At 48.3% G+C, this 27,816-nt stretch overlaps 1 protein-coding gene across 2 annotated transcripts in view; it reads left to right on the top strand.

The window, feature by feature from the left end:
* The window catches only part of LOC138472414 (polyunsaturated fatty acid 5-lipoxygenase-like), a 1,363,458-nt gene that overhangs the window by 708,499 nt on the left and 627,143 nt on the right, over positions 1 to 27,816 (top strand). For both annotated transcript variants that reach the window (XM_069610559.1, XM_069610560.1), the window contains exon 10: positions 24,570 to 24,748. In XM_069610559.1, the coding sequence (XP_069466660.1) occupies positions 24,570 to 24,748 (179 nt within the window). The remainder of the gene's footprint in view (positions 1 to 24,569; positions 24,749 to 27,816) is intronic.

Raw genomic sequence — 27,816 nt, 5'->3', positions numbered from 1 at the left:
GAGGCCCTGGAGATCCTACAGGAAGGTGAGGTGGCGTCAGACCATGCCATAACGGTAGCCACGGACATTGCCGACACTGGGTTCCCGCAGTTGGGCAACGCGTTTGCCTTCGACGGCGGGGGTGGCTTAAGGTGACAGATTTCCGCCAAGACGTGCAGACAAAAGTTTTGTACATGCTCTTCGATGGGAACAATCTGTTTGGAAAGACAGTGGATGAGTCTCTTCAGGCCATCAAGACCGACACAGAGATGGCTCGGGCCTTGGGAGTTCTGCAGCAACGACGGCCGCCCTTTCGGAACTCTGGAGGCAAGCAAGGTGCCTCCAAAGGATTTGGCGGTGGCTCCTCGACCTACCGTCAGGCGGCTCGCTCCTCGTTGCAAGAGGCCTACAGAGGACGAGGCAAGTCAGGTGGATCTCGCCGTCGTCACCAGGGAGGCCAAGGCGGCAAGGCCGCTGCCAAGCAGGACTGAACCGGCCGTAGCGTCGGGCCCCCACCAGAGCACCCCGGTGGGAGGCCGGCTGGCGAAGTTCGTCAGCGTGTGGGAGTTCATCTCCACCGACCGTTGGCTGCTGGATGCCCTGGCCCACTGGCACACTCTTGAAATAAAAAAATTAAAAAGTACCCTGCATTCCTCCCGTGGCCAGGAAGGAAAACCACGTCCCTCAACTGCTGTTGGAAGTAAGGGCGATGCTCAAGAAAGGAGCCATCGAGCGTGTCCCAAAAAGGCTCCGCGGCTCCGGAGTGTACTCAAGGTACCTCCTCGTCAAAAAGAAGACAGGGGGATGGCGTCCCATCCTCGACCTGCGTCGATTAAACACATACATCAAGGCACAGAAGTTCTCCAGCATGGGGTCTGGCATGGATTCACATGCTCATGAATATTCCCCGTCGTCAGGCTGGGAATCTTCAGTAAAGAAAAAATCAGTATCAGTTTCGTTTCTGATCTGTCTTTCTTAGAAGTAACCAATCACTGATCTCCGGATCATACTGCCCCCAGCCAATGACTGCCCTCTCCCTAAGCCCCTCCCCTGGCAGCCATCCTCAGATTTTAACCGCACGTTCAAGTGTTGGGAGTCCTCGTGCTTTAGCTTTCGAGCTTTTACTGCGTTTTCGCGCTTTTTCAGGAGATTTTCTCATTTTTTCGGTTTAATCGAGCCTCAAGCTCCACCGTTTCCACTTCCGATAACGGGGACCCATTTCGGAATTCTTCTACGCCCCTCAAGGGTAAAGTTTTCGTCGATTTACGCTTCTTGGAGGTTCCAGAAGATCTGAGGCCTACCTCAACGGACATGGCCCAGGACAAGGGAAGCTCGACTCCCGGATCCAAGCTGTTCAGGAGCTGCCCGGGATGCAGATTGCAAAATGTTTTCAAGGAGGACGAGCATTCGAGATGTCTCTACTGCCTTCATGAGGACAAGACGCACGTGGAAAAGGACTGTGCGTTCTGCAAGAACCTGTCGGAACGGACCAAGCAAGATCGTCGTTCCCGCCTCGCCGCCTGGCTGGAGAAGGGCACAGCAGGTGAGAAGGCGAAGAAAACGTCTGAGCGGTCTTCTAAGTCCTGTGAGGACGCCCCGGCGACGGGGGCCCAACAGAAGGCCAAGCACCGCAAGTCCGTGGGCACCGGGAGCGCCGAAAGGCCAAGCAGGGCGCGACTTCCCCGGCATGATCAACTGCGAGCCAGCACTCTCGTTCGGGGAAGAGGAAGTCCGAGAACCCGGGTAAGCTTCTGGAGAGGCCCCGGTCGATCTCGAATTGAGCCGAGGGGGAGCGAGGCGATGACCCTCCCCCCAAAGCAAAGGCCCAGGACGCACCTAAGGTGGTGAGGGCCTTGATCCACCCGGCAAAGGCCTCTATCGGAGTCTCAACCGACCGTTGGGTGCTGGATGCCCTGGCCCACGGTCACACTCTCGAAATAAAAAAATTAAAAAGTGCCCCCGCATTCCTCCTGTGGCCAGGAAGAAAAACCACGTCCCTCAACTGCTGTTGGAAGTAAGGGCGATGCTCAAAAAAGGAGCCATCGAGCGTGTCCCAAAGAGGCTCCGGGGCTCAAGAGTGTACTCAAGGTACTTCCTCGTCAGAAAGAAGACAGGAGGATGGCGTCCCATCCTCCCCCTGCGTCGATTAAACAAACACATCAAGGCACAGAAGTTCCGGATGGTCACCCTCCAGCACGTGCTGGGCCAGCTGGAGGAAGGCGACTTCCTATCGTCGTTGGATTTGGAGGATGCGCACTTTCACATCCCCATTCTAAAAGGACACCGAAAGTTTCTCAGGTTCGTGGTCCAAGGACGGCACTACCAGTTCAAGGCCCTTCCATTCGGGTTGAAGTTGGCGCCCAGGGTATTCACCAAGTGCTTGGCACCAGTGGCGGCGCGGCTGCGCCTGCAGGTGATACACGTCCTACCTGGACGATTGGCTCATCTGGGCAAGAGCAAGGGAACTCGCCGTCGAGCACACATCGAGGACCGTCCGGCTGCTCACGGACCTGGGATTCTCCATCAACTTCCCCAAATCCCACCTGGTTCCGTCACAGGTCGCACTGTTTCTGGGAGCCAAGCTCGATACAGTAGCACGATTGGTCTCGCCGTCAGAGGAAAGGACGAAGGCCATCCTGGGCAAGGTGCAGGGTTTGCTGGCCACGGACGTGGCCAGGCTGATGTCCATCAAGTCCCTTCTCGGGATGATGTCCTCATTCATCTACCTCTTGCGCCTATGCAGGGTACGGATGCGTCCTCTACAGGAGTTCCTCGACTCCCGTTGGATGCATGCGGCGGGCGGTTTCGAGGACAAGATCCCGCTCAATGAGGTTTTCCGCCAAGCAATTCGGTGGTGGGGCACCCGCGCGCATCTCGCAGCGGGCACGCACTTTCAGACCCCGGCACACCAGGTGACGGTGATGACGGATGCCTCCCTGGAGGGATGGGGAGCGCACACCGGAGATCTTCACGCGAGAGGCCTTGGCTCCCGGAGCCGAGGCCACTCCACATCAACATCCTGGAGCTCCGGGCAGTGTTCTGGGCCCTCAGGTCGTTTCTCTCATCCCTCAAGGGCAAGGTGGTGAGGATCTTCACTGACAACACCACCACAATGTTCTACATCCGGAAGCAGGGAGGAACCAGATCCCCAGCCCTATCCAAGGAAGCCCAGGATCTGTGCATTGGGCCGTTGCCCAGGGGATGTTTCTGGTACCCTTTCATCTAGCAGGAATAAAGAACACCATCGCCGACTCACTTTGCAGGGAGCTGCGCTCGTGCCAAGAGTGGGTAACTGCATCAGGATCAGGTGGATCGACTCTTCCAACGATGGGGCAAACCCCAGATCGACCTGTTTGCGACGGCGACGAACTCCAAGTGCCAGAGGTTCGCCAGCAGGTTTCCCCAGCCGAGGAGCATGGGCGATGCTTTCTCGTTCCTCTGGGACGGCCTGTTCCTGTATGCGTTCCCTCCATTGCCGTTGCTACTGGGACTCGTCAACCAACTCAAGAGGTCCCGATGCAGGATGGTCCTCGTCGCACTGGCGTGGCTGAGACAGATCTGGTTCCCGAACCTTCTGGACTTGTCAGCGTCCCCACCAGTCAAACTGTCGACGGACGCAGATCTTCTCTCCAGAGAAGGAGGTGCCATCCTTCATCGCGACCCGGAGTCGCTGGCCTGGCTCCTGCAGCACTAGAGTTTGGAGGGTATGATATCCCGGTGGACTGCAGAGAGGTTCTTGCAAAGGCCAGGGCGTCCTCAACTCTCAAGTGCTATGGACACAAGTGGAAGAGGTTCTCTGTCTGGTGCCGTGCACAGAAGATTAACCCCCTACGGATTACGGCCCCTCAAGTGCTACCGTACCTACTGTCGCTGGCCAAGGCTGGACTAGCACATGCTTCCATCAAGATACATCTGGCAGCGATTTCCCGATACACCAGAACTACAGGACGGTCATCCCTGTGGTCTCATCACCTGGTAAAGGAATTTATGAAAGGACTTTTCCAATCGTTGCCGCCGGTGAAGGCTCCAGCCCCGGAGTGGGAGCTCAATGCGGTGCTCACCAGGCCCAAGCGGCTCCATTCGAGCCTCTGTATTCGGCACCGTTGAAGTTCCTGTCGTGGAACACAGCGTTCCTTGTGGCCATCACCTCAGCACAAGGGGTGGGAGAGATCCAGGCCCTATCCTACAAGCCTCCATACTTGACTTTCCACGAGACGAGGGTGGTGCTGAGGACGCACCCCTCCTTCATGCCCAAGGTGCCGTCGGACTTCCATCTCAACGAGCCTTTGGTGTTGCCAGTTTTCTTCCCGTCGCCTTTGTCGCCGGCCGAGAGGACTTTGCACTCGCTGGAAGTAGCCAGAGCGCTGAAGTTCTACGTGGACCGCACAAAGAGTTTTCGGAAGACATCACAGCTTTTTGTGAACTTTGGACCTGTGAACCAAGGGAAGGCTCTCTCGAAGGCTTCCATTTCCAGATGGCTCTCCGGGTGCATCATGCACTGTCACCGGTTGGCAAACCGACCGTTGCCCGGCCGTCCGAGAGCCCATTCGACCAGAGCGATCGCTGTTACCACAGCGTTCTTGTCGGGTGTGCCCCTGCTGTACATCTGCACAGCTGCTATGTGGAGGTCGACGCACACCTTCACAAGATTCTACTGCGTCGACCAGGATTCCAGGGAGGAGTCCAGGGTCGGCCAAGCAGTGCTGCGCAACCTGTTCACCTGAAGGTGGGCCTGGTGAGGAGGTAAGAGTTGCTTAGTGTTGAGTTTATGTAATGCTTAATGTTGAGCCTTGCCACCTCCCGTGGTTGTGCATGTGTGTACTGCTATGTATTCTTATATTCATGAGCATGTGAATCCATGCCAGACCCCATGCTGGAGATGGAACAATTTACTTACCTGTAACTGTTGTTCTCCTGCATGGGTCTGACATGGATTCACATGCGAACCCTCCCTCCTTCCCCTCTGGGGCTCTTCACTTGGTCATACTGCCACTTTACGTGCTACCAAATCAGAGGATGGCTGCCAGGGGAGGGGCTTAGGGAGAGGGCAGTCATTGGCTGCGGGCAGTATGACCCAGAGACCAGTGATTGGTTACTACTAAGAAAGACAGATCAGAAACGAAACTGATACTGATTTTTTCTTTACCGAGGATTCCCAGCCTGACAACAGGGAATATTCATGAGCATGTGAATCCATGCCAGACCCCATGCTGGAGAAGGAACAAGTTACTTACCTCTAACTGTTGTTCTCCAGCATGGGTCTGGTATGGATTCACATGCGAACCCTCCCTCCTTCCCCTCTGCGGCTCTTCACTTGGTCATACTGCCACTTTACGTGCTACCAAATCTGAGGATGGCTGCCAGGGGAGGGGCTTAGGGTGAGGGCAGTCATTGGCTGGGGGCAGTATGACCCAGAGACCAGTGATTGGTTACTACTAAGAAAGACAGATCAGAAACGAAACTGATACTGATTTTGTCTTTACCGAGGATTCCCAGCCTGACGACGGGGAATATTCATGAGCATGTGAATCCATGCCAGACCCATGCTGGAGAACAACAGTTACAGGTAAGTAACTTGTTCCTTATCAAACCAGTTGGCTGGGGGTTGTCAGCAATGCTTCGGGTGGTTGCAGGCATGTCCTCCTCTGTGGGTTTCATATTCAAACTTGTCTTGTACTTCCAAGCTTTCTATGAGATGTTCATAGCATGGCCAGATGTCTTCAATAAAGGTATTCAGCGTCTCTCCATTGCAGCAATTTGCTGCATCATATGCTGATCTAAATGCACAGTTCTGCTCCTTCCAGACTCTTTTTGTATGACCAGAGTCCCCTGCACCAAATTAGGTTTGAATACAATGATATGCAAGTTGGTGCTGTCTGCTGGTGGCATAGCACATAGAGCAAGAGGGTTCTTGAACTATTGGGAAGGTCTTTTAGCCACGGCCATTGTTTGCAGATGGACCCCATCAGTGATCAATGCACAGCGGGTTAGGTTCATGTTCATAACCCATCGATGATTTACAGGTGCTGAGCCTCTATTATCGCATAGTTTCATAAATGCCTTGGGCATAATATTGTGTCATGTGCCCTTCATTCTGTGCACTGATCCAGACAGATAGCCCAGGGTGTCTTGTAGGTCACACTCCAATGTAACTGCTGCAGCTGTGTGGAATATGGTGCTGTTAGTATGTGATTTAGGGAATGTGTCATATGTACCCAGCATGGATCCCAATGTAGCAGTGTGCAAGTACCATACCAGGGTTCGATGTCTCTGCTTCTGTTTTTGCCACCCAAGTATTTGCAGGCTGGTGTGTACTTACAGAACGATGACGATGAACATGGTTGTCCTTATATGCGTACGAGGCGGATTCTCAGCGGAATGGTGTGTGTCCACTCCTGATAAACTTCCACAGCTCTGGTGGGCAAATAAAACAGCATGAGGAGAGTGAATCTTGCAGCCTCATCCACCAAATACAGGTATCTATGTCTGGGCTTATCTATTGTGCATGAGGTTTTGCCCTTAGCATCCATGCTCTGTTGATATAATGGGCCGTTGGTAGAACTACCTGTTTGTCTGCGCACTGGCTCAAAAATCTCACAGCCCTGGCCAAGTTCCTCATCTCTGCCTCTCTCAAAATTGGCTTCAAATACATTTTCCTCAGCTTGAGGGTCCTATTACAGAGCAACAGAAAGTGCATGACTGTCTCATTGCCCTTGGGTACGTACTGGTGTTAGTTGGTAGCCAGTTTTGGGTAAAGGAGGCCACCGGGAGAATCCCCAGTCAAAATCGTAAATGCAAAGCCTTTTCGTAGGGTGGATAAATCACATCCATGTATGGTTTACAACCTGGTTGGTGCCTCCGATCAAGATAGCCTGCCACCAGTTTCAGACTCGAGGCATCAACCAATGGGCAATCGGCACTTTTCTGCTTGACCCTTTTTTGTAATTTTCTAAATCATGGGAGGACTTGAAATGGTAGGGTTCGTTCACAGGTCGGTCATATCAAGGTCTTGAAAAAATGACCTGACGTGGGATGCCAATTTTGTACTCCTACCACCCACCATAGCTAGGAGGTGAAGAGCTGCATTGCGGTAGCCTAACAAACCATGCTGTTTCCATAGTTTTGCCCAATAAAAAGCTGGTCTTGCACAGATCTGGGCCGCAACCGGAGTGCCACCCAGCTCCAGGAAGACCAGTGCTGTGGGGGAGTTGACAGGGAGCAACAACAATTTCTTCAGGAATGTATGTTTGCTTGTACAGAGCTTCTGGGCATTACTGTATCCCCATAATTCAGATCCATATAACGGAGCAGGAATGGCTTGCTTCTGAAACAAATCCAAAGCAGGGGAGACTGCACCTCTACCATGCGTTGCATGAAACGCCATAATTGCTCCACCTAGATATTCTACGGTGGCGGATAATTTGGTAATCTGACAGGGCCAGCTGCCAGACTCCTCAATTCTAAGCCCCAGATAGTCGTAATATTTGACCTGTTCAAGCACTGAGTCCTCTACTTCGATCTTCCATGTTCTATGTTTTGTTGATTTAGGGCGCAAAACCATTACTGAATTTGTGATGTTGAAGCTCCCATTTGTGTCTTCGATAAGGGATGCTCCGATTCTAGATGCATTGTGGAGGCGTTCTAGTGGTGTAAGCACGTTGTTGCTTGGAACTAAGTTGCATCTTTGCTGGCCATTGTGCCACGTGTAGGCTTTTTTTTCTTGATTTATCTGGGCACACCTTTAATGTTTTTCAGTTTTGAAAAATAAATGTTTTGCCTCTTCGTAGTCACAATCGACTTCGTTTGTACTCTCCCAGTGCTTAAATGTGGGTTTAGCACTTTTTTTTAATATCTGCTCAGTAAGCTTCTGCCAATCAGAATCTGACTTTGAGATTTTTTTTACCTCTTTCTGTGAAAACCATGAACAAAAATCTCATATTCTGCATTGCTTGAAAACACACTTTAGGTCTCTCTGGTCCACTTTGGGTAATAGTCAAGCATATTTCTCTCTAAAAAACAAATAGTCCGCATATGAATTTGAAACTTGTTTTTTTTAGCTACCATCAATGTTGTGGCGGGTTTATAAAAGAATGAAAAAAAAATCAACCTTAAATGAGAAGTTAATTCAAAAGTCAAAAAGTGTATTTCGGATTCCAAAAATCCATAAAACACATAAAGCCAACATAAAACCCATCCTTTAAGAGCATCCACAAGAACCACATTGTAAATGTTTTTCTTTTCTTTTAGAACAGTCACAAGGTTAAAAGAAAAACATATTAAAAAAATACAATGGGCCTCATTACGACCCTGGCGCTAAGTGTTTAACGGCGCCGTAAAAGGCTGTGGTGCCGTTAAACACTTAGCGCCTTACTACGAGGTCCCTTTGCGGGACCCGACCTGAACGGCTGGTCTAGACCAGCCGTTAAAGTAGGAACCTGCAAAGGGACCTTGGTGCTAAGTACGGTACCGCAATTTGCGGTACCGTACTTAGCGCCTTCCCCATTCCCATAGAGCCCTATGGGGCGAAAAGGGGAATGGGGAACGGCCATGGTTCAATGGGGAATTACCGCCCCGCCAACCTTGAAATGGGGTGGTAATTCCCCATTGAACCAGGGCGGACCCGTTACAACACCGGCACCAACCATGGCGCTAATAGCGCCATGGTTTAGCGCCGGTGTTGTAATGAGGGCCAATATATACTTCCAATACTGATACAATTTAGAACATATCTAAAAACAATATGCCCTATTCAAAACCACTCAACACAGGGAATCTAATTTACAGGTGCCACAGTGCCATCTGGTAGCTATCACCGGAAGTTGACTTCCAGTTCAGAGCCACATCAGCAATCCATTGTGGGTATGCAAAATAACTGCAATGCATGCTTTTACATCCAGATCATTTTCAAAGACAGTGTCTGGACTGTCCGTGATTGCTATCATTGTCTGGTCCTCGCATTTTTATCACAGCTTTGTGTTAGGACACACACATAGTACAACAGGGAATTAGGCATCAGGGGCCGTTGAACTCTTCGCCAAGGCCTTCAAATCTCAAATAGGAATGATGATGAGAATGTATAGGGCCAAGACAAAAACATTATCGAAATATGGCTTGAATTTATGGGCCATCAAAGACACGTCTTCAAATTGAAGTAAAACAATTCCTGAAATCATTGCTTGGTTTACTATTTTATATGCGGCTTTATCAACCCAAAACAGACCTCTCAAAGCTGCAGTCAACTGCATACCTTTTTCACCCTTATTAGACATCATCAGTGCAGTCTTGTCTGACATCCTTGCGGTTGGAGCAATGCAATATGTTTAGCAAACACCATCAATGTTGTGGTAGGTTTGTAAAATAATTTTAAAAAAACGTCCACCTCAAATTTGAGAGTAGAATAAGCTATTTCATCTTAGTAACACATGCCACAGTGCCACCTAGTAGTCATCACTGGAAATTCACTTCCAGATCCGAGGCACATGTGCAATTCATTGGATACTGCAGCCCATAAAACAAAGACAATTTTCTGGAACAAAAGCATGCTTTGAAGCTAATTTGCATAGCCACTTTGCTTAAATAGCTTATTCTTACAGGTTTTTGTTGATACGGGGCAACGGTATAGGCTGCCAAATAGGGCCTTGGAGAGAGAATGCTGCAAGTATAGTTAACTTAGTCACAACAGTAGTTCTCTAAGGATCTACTTTGAAAGATCTAGGCCGAAAAGCTTGCATCCAAAAAAAACGGAGCAGCAAAAATCACAACACGAAAAAGATGTTCTGTTCTGAATAGGCGTACTCACATGGAGCACCAGGACCAGCGTTAAACGTACCCGCTTCCTCTGGTAGCCCACTTACCTTTCCCTCGCTTCCTCTCTGCCGTACTTCTGTACTCCAGTCTCCCTGCGGCAGAAGTTTCCCAACCCTAAATTGGGTCGGTTCTTCCGCCGCAGGGTCCCTTCCTCTTTTTTTTTTAATTGCACTGCACTCCTGCACTAGAAGCGGGGGACACCCCCACAGCCCCCGAATACCATTATACCAAACATGGGGAGTGGGGGATGTTGTGGTGGGACCCTCCCACGTGTGTTGCCCTTTTAACTGTGAAGTTTCCCTCCCATGTGCATTGCCCTTTTAAGATGGGCCATGACTGTGTCATGGCCCAAGCTAATAAAAGGAGTCCCTGCAGGGCAGCACGTGAAGCAGTACGGCTGCAGACTCCAGGAGAGGAACTACTGAGTCTGTGTCTCATTTATGTAGGACTGCAGGACTACACGTGGTAGGCACCGGCCTGCATGCCCTGATGCCTTGGGACCTTCGCGCCAGCAGAGTGGCAGAGGCATAGCTCTCAACTCACACGCTTTTGGCGGGTGTCACCCGCCTTGTAAACAGCTGACTCACCCGCCAAGCCTCATGCACGCCCATTCGTTTCAATGGGCCTCTCACCCACCAAAAATAAAATCCGGTGTTTTCGCACGCGTTTGCGACATAAATGGATAAATGGTTGAGAGCTGTGGGCAGAGGTCCGCAGGGTGAGGGGGCATGGCACGTGCTGCTCCCACTCCAGATGGTGCTGGTGTCATATAGCACCATGGGGCCTGCCGGGTGTCTAGGGCAGGCCCCAACCCCCACAGGCACTGGTCCTGTCGTGTGCTGATGTTTATAGCCATCTGGGGGCCTGCTGGATGTCAATGGCCGGACACCGCTGTTTCAGTGCTCAAAAGGGGGAAATGCTGAATCGGTGCATAGCCTTTGCTCCCACAAAGTGCACTCAAAGGTTGCAAGTCAATAATGATTGTTGTGCAAGAAGGAGAGGCCCTGCCCGCAAGGGGGCGGGCCCGATCACCCTCCTGGTATAAAAGAGTGAAGCGGCTACAGCCAAAATGCAAAGGGGTAGCGCTCCCGCAGGAAGGAAGCTCCGGGATCGGAGCTATCAAAAAAAATAAAGAAAAGGGAGAAGAAGCAGCGCAGGTTGCCCACACAACAAAGAAGGCAAAGAAGGGGAACAGCCAGCCGCTCCAAGATGAGGTGGGGTCCCGTCTCGGGGACACGGTACATACTGAGCCTGACCCTGCCCCCACGTGCCGAACCTGCTCTTTGCTGCCAGCTAAATCATACATGCGGCATCCGCTGCCCTGAAAGAGATGCCCCAATGCGTAAAGAGATCCCGGGGCCCAACGGTGGTAAGAATGGAGGCCCGCTACAGTGACTGAATCCTGAGCCGCCCTGTGGTGAAAAGATAAAGAGCCTGATAAGAGGATGGGAGATGCACGCTGCTTTGGTGTCAGTGATCCCTGGGCATCACGCTGGTGGTAAATAAGAGCGGCCACGGATACAACATGTCGGCACTCCCCACTGTAATCTTGGGGTGCCCGACGGCGATAATTGGGCAGCGCTCCATGAACGCGCGGTAACTGCACAATGACCTGAATGGCATCTTGCTGTTCCGGCGCTCTCTGTCCTTGAGCCGCATCGGCGGTGGTAGCATAGTCAGCTGTTCCACATCGGTGCATGAAACAACAAAAGCAAGGCCCTCAGAAAATCTGGGCTGTCCGGTGGTGACATGTGCAGCTCTGTGTCAGGAGTTACACTAAGCCAGAGGATGCCCGAGATCACAAGTACGGGTGTGCCTGCATCCCTGACAAAGTATGGCCCCAGTAAGACCCCAGGCCCGACCAGAGGCATAGAAGAGATCCATTTCAGTGCTGTCTAAGGGGAGAACAGCCCCTGAAGAGAACCTAGGCCACCCAGTTGTAGTGTAAGAAAAGAATGCAGCGCTGCGTGTCGGCGCAGTTAACAACTGCAAATGTGCATTGGGGGAAATAAAGTGCTCCACGTCGTAGCGGAGGAAAGCAGTGTGTCCCTTCTCGCATGGACCCAGGCCATGACAAGGCCGTGACAAGGCAGTGATACGAGATGCCGCGAGTGCAGTGCTCTGTACCCAGTGGGCAAAAGGGTGGGAAGGATCCGCAATCCATAGGAACATGCTACCAGCCACCAAAATCCGCAATCCGGAGGAACGTGCTGCCTTCCACCCTTTTTCCGCAACGTCCAAAGGCAGGGTAACCCCGTACCTGCCATCCTGCCGCCACAAAGGGTACACAGGACTTAGCCCAGGCAAATCAAGTTACAAACTCCTGGCGGCCGACTGACAGCTGAATAAGATGCTATGACACAGAGCAGGGGGCCCTGAAGTAGAGTAGCCCTGCGTCATGTGGACTAGAAAGGAAGATGGCAATACTGCACTCCATGGCCCCTATACTATCAGTGACGAGCACAGGACGGCCACATAGGAACTGAACTGGTAACTGCCAAGGGCAGATAGAGATGAGGGTTGCAACTCAAAGTGGAGTGCTTGTGCGCCTTCTACCAATGGCAGCGTCCTGTCGACGTGGAGTGCTCGTACGCCTTCTACCAATGGCAGCGTCCTGTCGACAAACCCTGCCTGGCGGGGGGGTCGGCAGGGGGAGGAAAGAGCGAAAACCTGACGCTCTGCCATGATTGTCGTGCTGCCTGACCTGCAAGTGGCCCTGCTGCCCTGCCATGTGTGTCACCCGACCGGGCCCACCATCCATGACCCAGGCTAAGGTGGCCCCAGGTGCGATTCTGGCTAGCCCTGAACTGAAACGCCAACTACCCAGCAGACTGGCCAGTAAGGGAAGAGAGGACTGGCCAGGACAACTGCCCCATCAACAGCAGTGACTCCTGCCTGGGGCAGGGAAAGACATGGGCCAGAAGCCTGCTGCCGAGAAGCGGGGCAATGGGCAAGGTAAGGGTTGCAGCTCTGAGTCAGTGCTTGTGCGCTGTGCGCATGTAGCAAAGTGAAACTCCTGACCAGGGGAGCATGACCAAGAAAGCTGGTGTCTGCTCCCCCCATGCCTGGTCAACATCAACGTGATGCGGCCTGGACGCCCTGCCACCCGCGTCGTGCTGCCTACCCCAACATCAAGGGACTAGGCTGTTGTGGCCCCTGGTGTCCCCAGGTGCGGCTATATCGGCCTGTTGAGTGTGCCATGGACTGCCCGTGACCTGTGGAAGTGAATATCCGGAATGGACACTGATGGGAGTGAGCTGGTCTTCAGCAGCCCTGCATTGGCTTAAAGAACAGTGATGGGAGGCTGTGATCCCGCAGCTTGTAAAAGTGCTCTATATGGTGACAGCAGCTCACAACAGCGTTATTCAGTAGTTGAAGTTCCACACCCCAGGTTAATAAAGGGTCTCGTAAAAGGTGGTGGAACTGCCACCGTTCCACCAGCGGGTTACCAACCAAGCCTGTCACCTGCTGAGTATATGTACAGTGTGTTAGTATGTGATATATCTGTAACTGAGAAGCCATCTATGTGTCAGTGGCATATCCTATTATTTGTCCACACCATAATTCCTATAAGAGAAGTATTGTTTTTCTCTGATGTGGGGGAGAATCATCTCTGGGTCAGGAAGGACTGAACTGCAACTGTCGTTTGTTTGTTATGGAAAAGGAGGAGTGTTGTGGTGGGACCCTCCCACGTGTGTTGTCCTTTTAACTGTGATGTCTCCCTTCCATGTGCATTGCTCTTTTGAGATGGGCTATGACTGTGTCATGGCTCAAGCTAATAAAAGGAGTCCCTGCAGGCACGTGAAGCAGTACGGCTGCAGACTCCAGGAGAGGAACTACTGAGTCTGTGTCTCATTTATGTAGGCCTGCAGGACTACACGTGGTAGGCACCGGCCTGCATGCCCTGATGCCTTGGGACCCTCGCACCAGCAGAGTGGCAGAGGTCCGCAGGGTCACGGGCATGGCACACGCTGCTCCCACCCTCAATGGTGCTGGTGTCATATAGCACCATGGGGCCTGCCGGATGTCCAGGGCAGGCCCCAACTCCCACAGGCACTGGGCCTGTTGTGTGCTGATGTTTATAGCCATCTGGGGGCATGCCGGATGTCAATGGCAGGACACCCACAACAGGTGACACCCCCGCACAAACCCGCAACCCCTGTTCGGTATAATGGGATTCAGCTTTTTCTTACAAGCCGAATGCGCACAAAATACGCATTTGCTTTTTCATTTTACACATTTTCGGGTAAACCCGTTCTATAATGCATGTAATACTGCCATTTTAAGGGCTTGACTTGTATAATTATTTGTTGTTGAGTGTCTTCAATTGGTTTTTCAGCAACATAGCTTCTTTAAGTATTCTATCTGCAGCACTAGTACCCAGCTTCCCTGCTGACAAAACAACCTGAGCAGTTTGATACACTTATAAGAACCAAGTGGAGGAGGAAATCTATATTGTTGGTGAGGAGAGTTGAGTCTGCTGGAGTCTCTCTCCACTGTCTACTACAGCGTGTGGGAGGGCTTAAAAACCCTGCACCAGAGCGGAGCGGTGAGCGGAGTTGGTGAGGAGAGTTGAGTCTGCTGGAGTCTCTCTCCACTGTCTACTACAGCGTGTGGGAGGGCTTAAAAACCCTGCACCAGAGCGGAGCGGTGAGCGGAGTTGGTGAGGAGAGTTGAGTCTGCTGGAGTCTCTCTCCACTGTCTACTACAGCGTGTGGGAGGGCTTAAAAACCCTGCACCAGAGCGGAGCGGTGAGCGGAGTTGGTGAGCGGAGTTGGTGAGGAGAGTTGAGTCTGCTGGAGTCTCTCTCCACTGTCTACTACAGCGTGTGGGAGGGCTTAAAAACCCTGCACCAGAGCGGAGCGGTGAGCGGAGTTGGTGAGGAGAGTTGAGTCTGCTGGAGTCTCTCTCCACTGTCTACTACAGCGTGTGGGAGGGCTTAAAAACCCTGCACCAGAGCGGAGCGGTGAGCGGAGTTGGTGAGGAGAGTTGAGTCTGCTGGAGTCTCTCTCCACTGTCTACTACAGCGTGTGGGAGGGTTTAAAAACCCTGCACCAGAGCGGAGCGGTGAGCGGAGTTGGTGAGGAGAGTTGAGTCTGCTGGAGTCTCTCTCCACTGTCTACTACAGCGTGTGGGAGGGCTTAAAAACCCTGCACCAGAGCGGAGCGGTGAGCGGAGTTGGTGAGGAGAGTTGAGTCTGCTGGAGTCTCTCTCCACTGTCTACTACAGCGTGTGGGAGGGCTTAAAAACCCTGCACCAGAGCGGAGCGGTGAGCGGAGTTGGTGAGGAGAGTTGAGTCTGCTGGAGTCTCTCTCCACTGTCTACTACAGCGTGTGGGAGGGCTTAAAAACCCTGCACCAGAGCGGAGCGGTGAGCGGAGTTGGTGAGGAGAGTTGAGTCTGCTGGAGTCTCTCTCCACTGTCTACTACAGCGTGTGGGAGGGCTTAAAAACCCTGCACCAGAGCGGAGCGGTGAGCGGAGTTGGTGAGGAGAGTTGAGTCTGCTGGAGTCTCTCTCCACTGTCTACTACAGCGTGTGGGAGGGCTTAAAAACCCTGCACCAGAGCGGAGCGGTGAGCGGAGTTGGTGAGGAGAGTTGAGTCTGCTGGAGTCTCTCTCCACTGTCTACTACAGCATGTGGGAGGGCTTAAAAACCCTGCACCAGAGCGGAGCGGTGAGCGGAGTTGGTGAGGAGAGTTGAGTCTGCTGGAGTCCGCGAGGGCAGAGGTAAACTTAATATGGAGGCAGCCCAGAAATATGAGAGACCATCGTTACAGCAAGGGCGAAAAAATAGTAAAAATGAAAAACCGGACGAGGTGGGAGCGGTTTCGGACATTGACAACACTAAACGGCGTTTAAGGAGTGTGAAATCGCCAGCCACTCGGCTGAAATTAAAGACGCTTCTCAGCGAAGAAACCGCCCACGAAGGGAAAAAAGAGCTATATACGCCGAGGTCTCGTCTCAACAGTGCGAATAACGAGCTCAGAGAGGTGGACACGACGTCTACTTTGTGCGTCCTTGAACCAAAGGAGAAAGACGCACAAGTAACAACAGAACCAGTAACAACAGAACCACAAGCCCCAGAAATAAATCTAAGCGGCGAAAGTAAACAAGACCTACCGGGATCTGAGGTGGCCAGCGCCCTGCACACCGCACCGAAGGCGAGTGGGTTTCCGGAAACGGCAGTCGGAGGGCAGCCGCTGACGGACCCTCAGCAGGAGCGCTGTGACGCCGAGGACCGGAGGGAACGGAAGAAATCATCGGAAAAGACAATAAACCGCGGAGCAGGACACCCAGCCCTGCCTGCCTCACCTGACTCAGGGCGGGCTAGGAGGAGGAGCCCCACGCGGATGGAGAACATGGTGAGGAGTGGTCTAGAGAAACGCTGTGAGAAAGTTCGCGACCAAACAGACAGCCCAAATGAAAACACCAAAGGGACACAGTTAGCGGAACTGGCCCAGAACCAGGCTAACAAGCTGACCGCCACTCAAGAAAGGGAAAGAGTGGAGGTGGGCAGTTTACCACAAGAAAACGAAGAAGGAAGAAGGCTAGACTGGCCAAAAGAGAAGGTTCCCAAAACAGTCGTACAAGCAAATGTACACAGGGAACCAGAGTTTGCTGATACTGAAGAGGAACTAGGCATAAGTGAGAACGAAATAGAAGAAGAGATAAAACAAAGGGAAGAAAATCGGACGCAAGTGGCAAGTAGCAAATTCATTACCAACGAGGAGAAAGCAAGTAGCACGGAAGAAAGTTGGAATGAAAGTGAAACGGGGACGTCAGATTCAGATTCCGAAATAGAACAAGAAAAAAAAGCGTTAGAAGTAAAACAGAAAAAAAGGATACTTACCAATAAACCAACAACGCAAAGAAAAAGCCAAGAAAAGACAAACGAAATGAAAACAACAAAGAATAATAAAGAAAGAGGCTGTGAACAGCTAGGAATTACGAAAATGACATTAGAAAATATTTTAAAAAAAACGCAAAAAAAAAAAATGAGGGAATGCAAAAAGGACCACTGCCAGTATCCTTGTCAGGAACATTGAAAGCATTTTTCTTTAACCAGCAGAAATGAAAATTAGAATCGGAAAACGACCTATCTGACGCAGAACTGCTGGAAGCGGTTGAGATAAATTCAGGAGGAGATAGCCAACAGACCCCCGGGGTCTCACCGGGGTCAGAAGGATCGCCAGCTATAGGTCTGCAGCAGCTCCTGCAAGAAAAAAGGAATGCGGCGAAAGCAATCCGGCGACAAATAGAAGAAAGAGAAGAAAGACGGAAGCAAAGCGCTTTAAAAGAACATCAGGAGGAGCAGCCTGAAGGAGGGGGAAATACCGCAAGACCTGAAGACGACAACCAAAGAAAGGCCCTGGCCCGGGAGAGGGTGTCCCAACCTAAAGATCAACGACAAAACGTGGATGGCCCAGATGGGGCAAAAGCACACCCGAATTCAGACCAGTTACTTCGTACCCCGGACAAAGTAAGAGAACTACATGGAGAGACCAAACAAAGAGAAACACAGAAAGAAAAACCTAAGTGCACAAGGTTGGAGGAAAAAGCACACAGACCCAGGTTAAGCGATAGCCTATTCACAGAAATAATGGCTATGCCAGGGAAAACAGCCAGTACACCAAAATCGCCGAAAAATAGAAGGATAAGCGAATTAGGCACGCCGACACAAAAGGAGTCCCCAAGCAAAAAACCAGATTTACTAACTATCATGTCTGCAATAACGATAGCATTGGCGCCATATTGCAAGCTATACGAAACAATAAAAGAAGGAATACAAGACAACACATCAATTCTGGCTTCAATGTCCACAAAAATCACGCATATAGAAGGATACATCACAGCTGTAGAAGAAAGAACTGACACCTACAAGAAAGGGTGGGAAAAAGAGCTGGAGGACTTAAAGAACCAAATTGAGTGCCTAAAAAGAGGGACAGAGGAGGAGAACAAGAAAACCAAAAAATCAGAGCGGGAAAGTCAAAATGCAGTATTAACAGAGAGACATAAAGGAGACAATGAGATAAAGGAAGTGATGGAGAAAAGGTCCAAACCCCCGCAAACATAAAGTCCCAGTGATATTGAAACTAAAGAAAAATGACAAGACTGACAAAGACCCGACGACAGAGAAGGCGGAGCAGCAGGAAGCAGAAAAACTAAAAGGAAAAAAAAAAGAAGAGGAAATCAGAGAGGAAAGTTCCGAAAAAAGCCAGAAAGAAAGGAAAAGAGACAAAATGAGAAGTCCACCCCTCTCGGTCGAAGATTTTATGAGCGACACAAACCTGATGAATTTGTCCCAGCATTGGGAGACCGCCTCCGACAACTCAGTGATGGAGGTGAACACAGACCAGCAAATACAAAAGCAAAAAGAACCGGAGAAAGAAATAGAAATGAGACAAAATATGAAACCCCAAACACCAAAAAGAAGCCGAGAAGCAAGTGAGATCCAAAAGGGAAGAGCAACGGAAATACAAAAAAAGAACAGAGAAGAAGAACAAAAGCCCTCGAAAGATCAAAGAATAAGTGAGTGGTCATCAAAGCACGGAAAACAGGAGATAAAAAGCCCAGAGAAAAACAGAAGAACTGATATGTCGAAAGCGGAAAGACAGGAATGTATATTCAAACTTGAGCAATTAGATATAAAAAGTGGATACATGATCCTAAATAGGAAGATGATCTTGAAATTAATGAGTAAAATGAATGTGTTGAAAATGATAAAAACAGAAGACATCACGTTAGTAGAGCCTTATCATAGAGGAAAGATCGCCAAGGCATACATTCACGTGAAAGAACCAATCCGGCAAGAAACTGAAGTAAACGCAGCTACTGAAATGCTCCAAAATGGGTTTGGGCTGACAGAAATTAAAAGAGAAATACAAAAAGAAAAGAAAGACACTAAGTATGATGAAAAAGAAAGAAGACCATACCAGTTCACTTCACGGACAGAAGAGCGTTATCGATCTAATAGACTAGGAAAACAGAGAGAAGAAAGGGGTATTGATTGGCAAGTGAAGTATGGACGAACGGAAGAGAGAAAAGAGAACCGAAGATCCCATAAGGACGAAAAACAAAACACGCAATCAAGGAAGGAGCACCAGGACACGGGAGCAGAATATCAGAACCTACACAGGAGAGTGGAACCAAGGCGTGTTCAGAGCCATTTTAGCCCAGAGAGAACTGGCCGCCACAGTAGAAACGAGAGAGCAAAGAAATCACCTCCGAGACAAACAAAAGATACGTCAACGAACACGGGCCCGCTAGCATGGCTAAAAGCAGCCTTAATGGGCAAAACAGAAAATTAGCAATTAACACGGTCACCAGCACCTACGTGGGATGAACAAAGAAGTGGTGACCAAAAAGAAACCAAGAAATGTTTCATCCTGGGGTCATGGAACACAAGAGGATACACGCATTTAACCAGACCGGGCGACGTGGACTTAGGCGCACTAGACATCATATGCCTACAAGAAACTTGGCTACAAGAAAAACCCGGCCTAGACGGCTATGTAGTGGAAATAGCACCTGCAAGCAAGGGATTGTTAGGCCGACCATCCTCAGGCCTGTTGACAGCAACGAAAATGGGAGTAGGCCTGACAACACCGAAAAAATTACACGAATCATATGAGATGTTAGTAATACTGACCACATGGACCAACGAAGGAAAATCAATTAGCAAGAGGATTGGCAACCAAATCATCATAATAAACACGTATTGGAACCCCCAAAAGATGACAAATAAAACGTACTGCGCAAAAATGGCAGAGGTGATAGACGAAATCAAAATAGAGCACATGAATGCGGACATCATCATATGTGGCGACTTAAACGCCGATTGCAGAGAGGGGAACAAAGAAATAAAGTTGGGAAAGTGTCAAGATTCGACCCGCGAGAGGGGTGTTGCATGGGAGACCCTGATTAAACCAAGAAATCTTCATAACATCGCAGCTCTATTTCCGAAACAAAAGAACATTCCAACTTGGGAGAGTCTGAATGCAAAAGCTACCCTAGATTACATCTTTGTGTCAACAGAATTTATACCCAGAATTGAAGAATACAAAGTTCAAAGAACCACATACAGTGATCACAATCTGCTAATATGCAAATGAACAGGATCACAAACTGAACATTGCGTGTATAAACACAATCTCGAAATAAACAACCAACAATCTAGAGTCTGTCTAACAGAAGAAGAGGTAAAAACGATAACAGCAAGTTATAGACTCTCTGAGGAGGCTCAAGAAAAAGCCCCACAAACTCGACCGAACTATATACCGTTGCTAATACCATACAAAAAACCAGCGAGGAGTCAACAGAAGAAAACATCAAACGCATTACACACATATGACAAACTGGTGGTGGAAAGAAGAAAAGTGGTGAGGAGGTTAAGGAAAATTGCAACAAAAGGAAACCAGCAGGAAGACTGGGAAAACTGGCAGATGGAGGCAAAGAAATATAACCATTGGCTAAAGCAACATAGACTATGGATGTACCAACAAGATGCGGAAAAAATGTTGAAAAGTCTTGGCTCAAAGAAAACAAGCGATTTCTGGAGAATAATCAAAGAAACAAATAGATCGAAGCCTCCAGAACTGATAAACCAAGTCCCTGAGTCAAACTGGAAATCATACCTAATGGCACAATTTGAGCGACCAAAAACGCAAACAACCAAAGGATTAGTAGACATGACAGCCACTTGGGTGAACGTGGCTAATATCACAGACATTGAAAAAACCATCAAAAACTTAAAAACATCAAGGGCCCCCGGACCGGACGGGTTGTCAAATATCGACCTAAAGCAATCTGCGAAGGCATGGGCAGTGCTAATTAGCAAAATTTTCTCACATTGCGCCCAGACAAAAATGGTGCCGGAAACATGGCTAAAGGCCATAATTGTGCCAGTGTATAAAAAAGGCGACAGAGAAGACCCAGAAAGCTACAGGCCCATAGCACTGTTAGACATTGTGGGCAAAATTTACGCAACCCAGTTGTTAATCCACTTTGGGACATGGGCAAAGACTGCACCCTGCTTCGACATTTTTCAGACAGGATTCCAGAAGAAGGGAGGCACGGCAATAAATATATTGATCCTCCAGATCTTGAAAGCGAAAGTAAAAGAAGGTGCCCCAAAAATCTACCTGGCATTCGTAGACTTATCAAAAGCCTTTGATAAAATTGATCGTGAAAAATTATGGCTGAAACTGAGCAAGTGGGAATGCCCAGCGTCTGTCCTGGCACCAATAAAAGCGCTTCATGAAAACACAAAAATCAGAGTAAAACTGAATAAACAAGGCACCTTGTCTGAAGAGATTGAAATCCAGAGAGGTGTAAAGCAGGGCTGTCCACTAGCTCCAGCCCTGTTTATCGCTTTCTTGGGGGACTACCAGATCGAAGAAAAAAAAATAAGAGCTTTCCCACCAAAAATAGGAAAGGAAATCATACCACGACTATGGTACGCAGACGACACCATCATTATTGACCAAACACCAATTGGGCTGCAACGAAAACTAAACAACCTGGCAAATTATATGTCAACAAACCATCTGGAAATTAACACAACAAAAACTAAAGTGATGGTCTTTGAAAAAACCGCAAACAAAAATACAAAGCAGCCAACTTGGCAGTTGGAAAACGCCAAACTGGAAGTAGTTGACAAATTCAAATACCTAGGGGTAACCTTAGACGGATCAGCAGGTGACAACGCAATACAAGATCAGTTATGGGACAAAGTCTAAAGACTTACGGCACAAATGAGACTGGTCGACAACAAATTTGGGAAATTTTCCATTATTCCGGCAATAAAATTTTACAAGGCAAAGGTTGTGCCGTCTATCATCTATGGTATGGAAGCCGCGCACAACTTACCGAACTCAATATGGCAAAAATTGGAAGGACATGTGTGGAAGGCAGTACTAGGCCTACCGAAATCAACCTCCATGCCCGCAATTAGAAGGGAGTTGGGCCTGGTCTCGTTAGCTACATCAGTCAAGCAAAGCAAGCTGAGACTTTACAGAAAAATCATAATGGCCGATTAATTGCCAATATGCGCGGTGATAGCAGAAGAATTGAAAACGGGCACTTGTAAAGCGCTCAACAATTGGGCAACAACAATACAAGAAACACTAAACGAAATATCATGCACAGAAGAAGATCTCAAAAAAAACCCAGACCGAGTAAAGATAAAAATCGAACTCATGGACTGGATCCACACGGTAGACACAGCGAGAGTAAATAAGCTACTCACCCACCTTCCACCGACGTTCAACAGGGTGAAAGAGCCGCTGAACTACTGCAAAACGTTCCCGAACAAAAAGATGAGGAGCACATTCTTGAAGGCAAGACTAAACCTGCTGATGACACATCAAATCTTAGCCATTAGATCATCAAAAATGGATAAAAGTTGCCGCCTATGCAAAAATAAAGAAGAAGTGGAAACATTGCGACATCTAGTCCTAAGATGCCCAAAAACCAGCATAATTAGAGACAGATATATACAACCATGTCTGCAAGGGGCGATGACGCTAGATGAAGAGGCGGTTTGGAATAGGCTAATCTCAGGAGAAACGACGAGATGGACCATAGCGGCAGTAAAATTGATAGACCTTGCCTTCGAAAAGATTTCCAACATACAGGCCCATATGAAAATAGCAGAGATGGCCGGAACAGTGATATCGCCCATGGCAAGACAAATTCAAGAAACAATCAAATAACAGCGAAATTCCGGAGAGAGAAGGCGGAAAGTAAATATGAACTCAGAAGTGTCAACACCAGAAAAATAACTGTCAAAAGCGCCTTGGCGCATCTGTAGAAGAAGAAGGGTTCTTGTAAAAATCGTTAATTTCATTTCCGATTAAAAACAAGTAAATAATTAAAAAAATATATTGTTTTGGTACAAAAATACAATCACCACACGTTCAGATGGCTAGATTGAAGTCAAATTGGATGCACATGTTAGAGGCTTTATTAGGGTTTTAAAAAGGTTGGAAATAGTAAGGAGTTTTTATTTGTGTAGAACAGCAGAGAGAGTGAATGAGAAACTATTTTGTATCCCATTCACAACAGAACAACCGCCGAATGCACATGGTATCATCTCCCTTGCCTTCTACTGTATAATTTAGGACTTTTTTTTAATGCTGACATTTTTATTGACACTTGAATCACCTTCCAGCCCACCTCTTGTGGTGCTCCTCTCATCACAGACACTCTTCTTCACTAAGTTCACTAAGCAACAAGGGCAGGAATCACACTTTGCCCCCGTAGAGATGTTTACACATTTCAGCTCAAACTATGCTGTTGGTAATGCAGGGATTTACAGCAGTGCCAGACTGCCAGGGACCCACATCTGCAGTAGAATTCATTGAAAGTTGAGTCGAGTCATCAAGCCGAGAGCTGCACAGCTATCACTGCACGTTCACTATCATGTTTACAGTAGCCTGTAAATCCTATGGCTTTTTTTTAATTGCTTCTAAACATGTGCTGTAAAATGCGTCATTTCGTCCTCGGGAGAGGCCAGTCGTCCTCGCTCCTTCACTGGGTCGCTTGCTCCTATTCAGGGCAGTGATGCGAGAATGTCTGCCTGGGGAGTAAAATGAAACATTGCCACCGATGCCTCTCATGCCCGCATTGTTTATTGCTGTCAGTGTGAGCGAACTGTGCTTTACCCGGAGGGGGAATTTTCAAAAGGTGTATTTCACATGCAAGGTCCCGCATGTTCGCACGTTTGTGCTGTGGGTCTCCGGGGATCGAACCTGTGGTGCTCCGTGTCGTCTTGCTTCCAATGGGAGCGCGTTGCCCCTGAGCTATCCTCACAAGTATGCCATTTTTTTTTACTTTCTATAAAACAGAGTGTAAAAGTAAAGTGTAACGCCAGGAGAAATCACCTTTGCTCCTTGGTTATAGACTCCATTTTGCAACAACTGTAAATGCTGCCTGCAAATTACACTTTTCAGGTGGCATTTGCAATGGAATCCTGTAAATTCTACATGCTTTTCGCAGGTACAAAATCGAGATGGATTGCATGATAACAATCAATTTTTTTGGTTGCGCCTGCATGGAAATGTCATGCATGCGCGGAACAAAGCGCTCTTTGAAAATTAGCGGTATTTTGGTGATAACTTATCCTTGCATTTAGATTGGGTTTGGCCTCATATCATTCTAGTGACCATACTTGGTTATATTATATTGGAGAATCTAGTAATATGTATTACTTGTGGTATTTTGCGGTAATATGTTATTTGTGGTATTTAGTGGTGAGCATAGTTTCCTTCCTTACACCATAACTCCATCATAAACAAAACCTTCCTTTCTATGAGAATACCTCCTAGTAATCTATAGAGAGCCTTGGAACTATACACACACGAAAACCCAACACTTTTATATAAAGTGCCACCTACAGCCTGTGGCCGGTATCACAGGCTGATCTATGGGCCTGTAGGCATCATTACTGGCTCGTAGACCTCCAGTAATCTATGTGTTAGATTAGATTCCTTCCAAACAACATGCAAGGAGGACACGGATTGCACCTTGCTTATACGCCTTGCTTCACTGCACTGCTTCGCCAATTAGAAAATAATCCCCTTATTGTTTTAAGGCTGCTGCAGAATTGGCTTACATTCATAAAACTCCAATCCTTTCTCCATGTCTCAGACATGCACAAGCTGATAGTGGAGTAAGAAGAACAATAAATATTTGATCACATTTGGAATTCGACAGCAGTTGCAATAAAATGTATTAGAAACATGAGAACTATTTCTGAATGTTTGTGCCAATTTCTTTTTAAAGGCAAATGCTGTAGGTGGCGGAGGACATATAGTGCTATTGAAAAAAGCAATGACGGACCTTACATACGAATCGATCTGCTTCCCTCAATCGATTAGAATGAAAGGGATGGAGAGCAAGGAGGATGTGCCGAACTATTTCTACAGAGATGATGGCCTCGAAGTCTGGAAGGCAATAACAAAGTAAGATGCATTGACGTTTTCATATCTGTCTGTTCATAATTGTACCATTTGATATTCTGCAACAACTTTCAACGACAGTGGGGGTCATATTCTAATATCTCATAAACTGTTACATTTGAAGTAACGTGCAAAAAGCTCCCCTGCCTGCAATTTCCTGCATTTTTTCAAGCGCAAAGGGAAATTAAAACAGGGAAAACACTTGTACACGTCCTTTTTCTACTTTGTAGTGCAAATTGTATAAATGCTGCCTGCCATTTATCCATGGAAGGCAGCCTTTAAAATGTATATAAAATATATTCTTCTGGAATCCTCTTCTTTTAGCATTTGTGAAATCAGGAGGATTCCCTAGGAACCACATTTTTTTACCGCCAGCATCAAAATCACATGCTGGTGGTAATACAGGAGGATTTGTAGGGTGGAGCGGAAGTGTTCATTCCTCTGCATGCCCCCACTCCACCCTGCACATCAATGAAAACATGGTAGAACATTAAAACCATGTTTTATAGATATAAGCATGCTTTTGAGACATGATTTTTAAGTTACTCCATGATGAAAATGACTTGTGCACTCTGTAACGCACTATAACATCTGCATTGTTCCTGTTTTTTTTTGTGTTGAATTTTCCACAGGAATCAATGCAACGTCTTTGTATATTTTCCACTGATCCCTCTGTAACCGTACTGAGCCACTGGCTTTGCGTATGCCTTTGCAACAGAATCCCAAATGTCCTCTTCCTTCTCTGACAAGTAGATGTATGTCTTGAACTGGTGGGTACATCAGAGTAAGGTTTCTCTGCAGTCGTTCCCGCAGTTATTAATTTTAAGGAACCTACAAGTGGTGATGTGAGCAGGTGGGGTTCATTTTCGATCTGGTAAAACGTGAACATTAATTACCTGCATGCCTTTTACGTCCAACAAGATTTTACAGTGATGTGTGTTGTGGAGCAGAGGCAAGGCTTGGAATTTCAGCTTCCGCCACACCCATCCGCTCTGCTTGTGACAAATTGAATTCTGCCTCACACGAGTACAAAAATGAATATGGATAAAATGGGCCACTCAGTCCTCACATTTCTACAAACCAAAACACAACGCAATCATAAAGGTAAAACATTGACAATCAAAAGATATACCTCCATTGCCTTTTGTGGTAACATGGGCCGAGGGCAGGCTATAATCCTAAAAGGTGTGTGAAAGAGAACCTGTATTGACCCAAACAACATTGTATCACAGTCCAAAATAAAGGGAATATATAATCAAGGTTCTATACAAATATATACACTTTAATTAAACACACCATCTGCACGTAGAACAAAAAGAGATTACTATTAAAAAAAAACAAAGGAAGGAACAGTGAAGATGCAACAGACTGGAGAAAGCAGCACTCTGAGCATGGTTTCAGGGGTGGCAGGTAAGGTACTACCATAAACATATACTGTCTAGAAAACCAAAGCGATCGTGACATTACCAGTCTCTAGGGTCCAAGTGGACCATGGGGGCAGTTTTGTGTCAACAGTACCTGGATTCAGTTCTATGTGGGCTGATGCAGTTAGACCCGGGTTCAAACGTTGATGCAAGCTGATCAGGCTCAGTTCGGGCACGTAGGATCATTGAGGCCCCGGTAGCAGAAGGGCGTCGTGTAGGGGCAAATGTGAGTGCTCCTGCAGTAGAACAGTGGCTCTTCAATGATGCATGTTGGAACGGTCCCAGGAACGCTTCGTGATTTAGATGCTGGGAGGCGTCGGCAGGTGACGGTCGTCGAAGTGGTGATCTTGGGTGCGTCAATGTGCGATCAATGAAACAGCAGTTCAAGGGCTCCCTGGATTGAGCCGTGGTGGTAACCCCTAGAGTCAGCAATTAATTTTGGGTACTAGCATTGAGCAGTCGCTTTGAGACTAGCAGGTGACATGCTTCAGTAGGACGCAATGCTGTGTCAAGCTGGTTTAGATGCAAGCAAAGGTTTGGCTGGTTGCAGGAACACAGACACTAGCCCCAGTGCCTACCCTATGGTTCAAAATGCATGGAACGTAGGGCGACCAGTTTGTTGCAGGAAAACAGTGTACAGCTGGTCTCCGGTTGCTGTGAGGCCTTCCAAAGAACAGGATGCTTCTATTTAGGGTCTGCTTTTCTGGCTTAGAAGTTCTTTTGCAGAGTGGTTGATCCTGGTCCACAGCACTGGTCTCTCTTGATGAGCTCTGGGAGTGGTTAGGGGACAGATCTTCCTTCTGTCTTGGACGGCTCCTTCTTCACCTCAGGCTGAGGGCTTTGGACAGTACAATTGTCCCAAAGGATGTCCAAATGGGAATATTCAGAACGTCTCTTCAGTTTTAAAGGATCCTTGAGGAACTGAGTTCATCTGGAGGAGGGGTGAGGCACCCCTTCTTTTAAAGGCACAAGTCCCTAGGCAATTGGTCTAAAGCTAGCCTGATTTGGTGGACAGATCCCTGCTCCTGGCCGGAGTGGACTTTGCCTTTTAGATGTCACACCCAAAGTGCTTTGCTCCAGAGGAAGTGAAGGGGACAGAAAAGTGAAAGAGAGACAGCGAGAAACAAGATGGTGGAAGGCTTCTTCCACTGACCAGAGCCCTCCTACCTATCCTACTGCCACCCCTTTCCCTCCTAACTGACAACAAAAGACTTTAGACATGCAGCTCCCTGTTGTGAGGCTACTCCTATTGAATGGGGGTGCTCCTTTGATACATGGGCCCATAACAGCTGCCTGCTGTGCGACAGTCTCTGGGTCAGGGTGTGACCGGCCCTCACAAAGGGGATCAAAGAGAGGCTGGGTCCTCTCTGTTTCTGTCATGCTGTTTGGCAGTATTGACTCGTCTGACCCGAATACATATTCCCTCCCTGAGATGGTACATGTGCCATATTAATTTGGATGTGGCTTTCATGATCATGGGTTTTGCCATGCACTATGCCTAAACACAGGCATAGCTTATTTTTAGAGGTGACCTTGCCACCAGCATAAGGTATTCATGATCATTGTTTGGGTACAGGGGGCATATCTTAAAGGCGGCCCATGCCACAGTGACTTTGCTGATGCTGCGGCGGTCGAGTGGACATCTTG

Source organism: Ambystoma mexicanum, chromosome 8 (genome assembly GCF_040938575.1).
Source record: "Ambystoma mexicanum isolate Mex_15411 chromosome 8, UKY_AmexF1_1, whole genome shotgun sequence".
Lineage (NCBI taxonomy): Eukaryota > Metazoa > Chordata > Amphibia > Caudata > Ambystomatidae > Ambystoma > Ambystoma mexicanum.
Note: the sequence above shows the minus strand (reverse complement) of the source record. Positions and strands in the feature narration are given on the sequence as shown.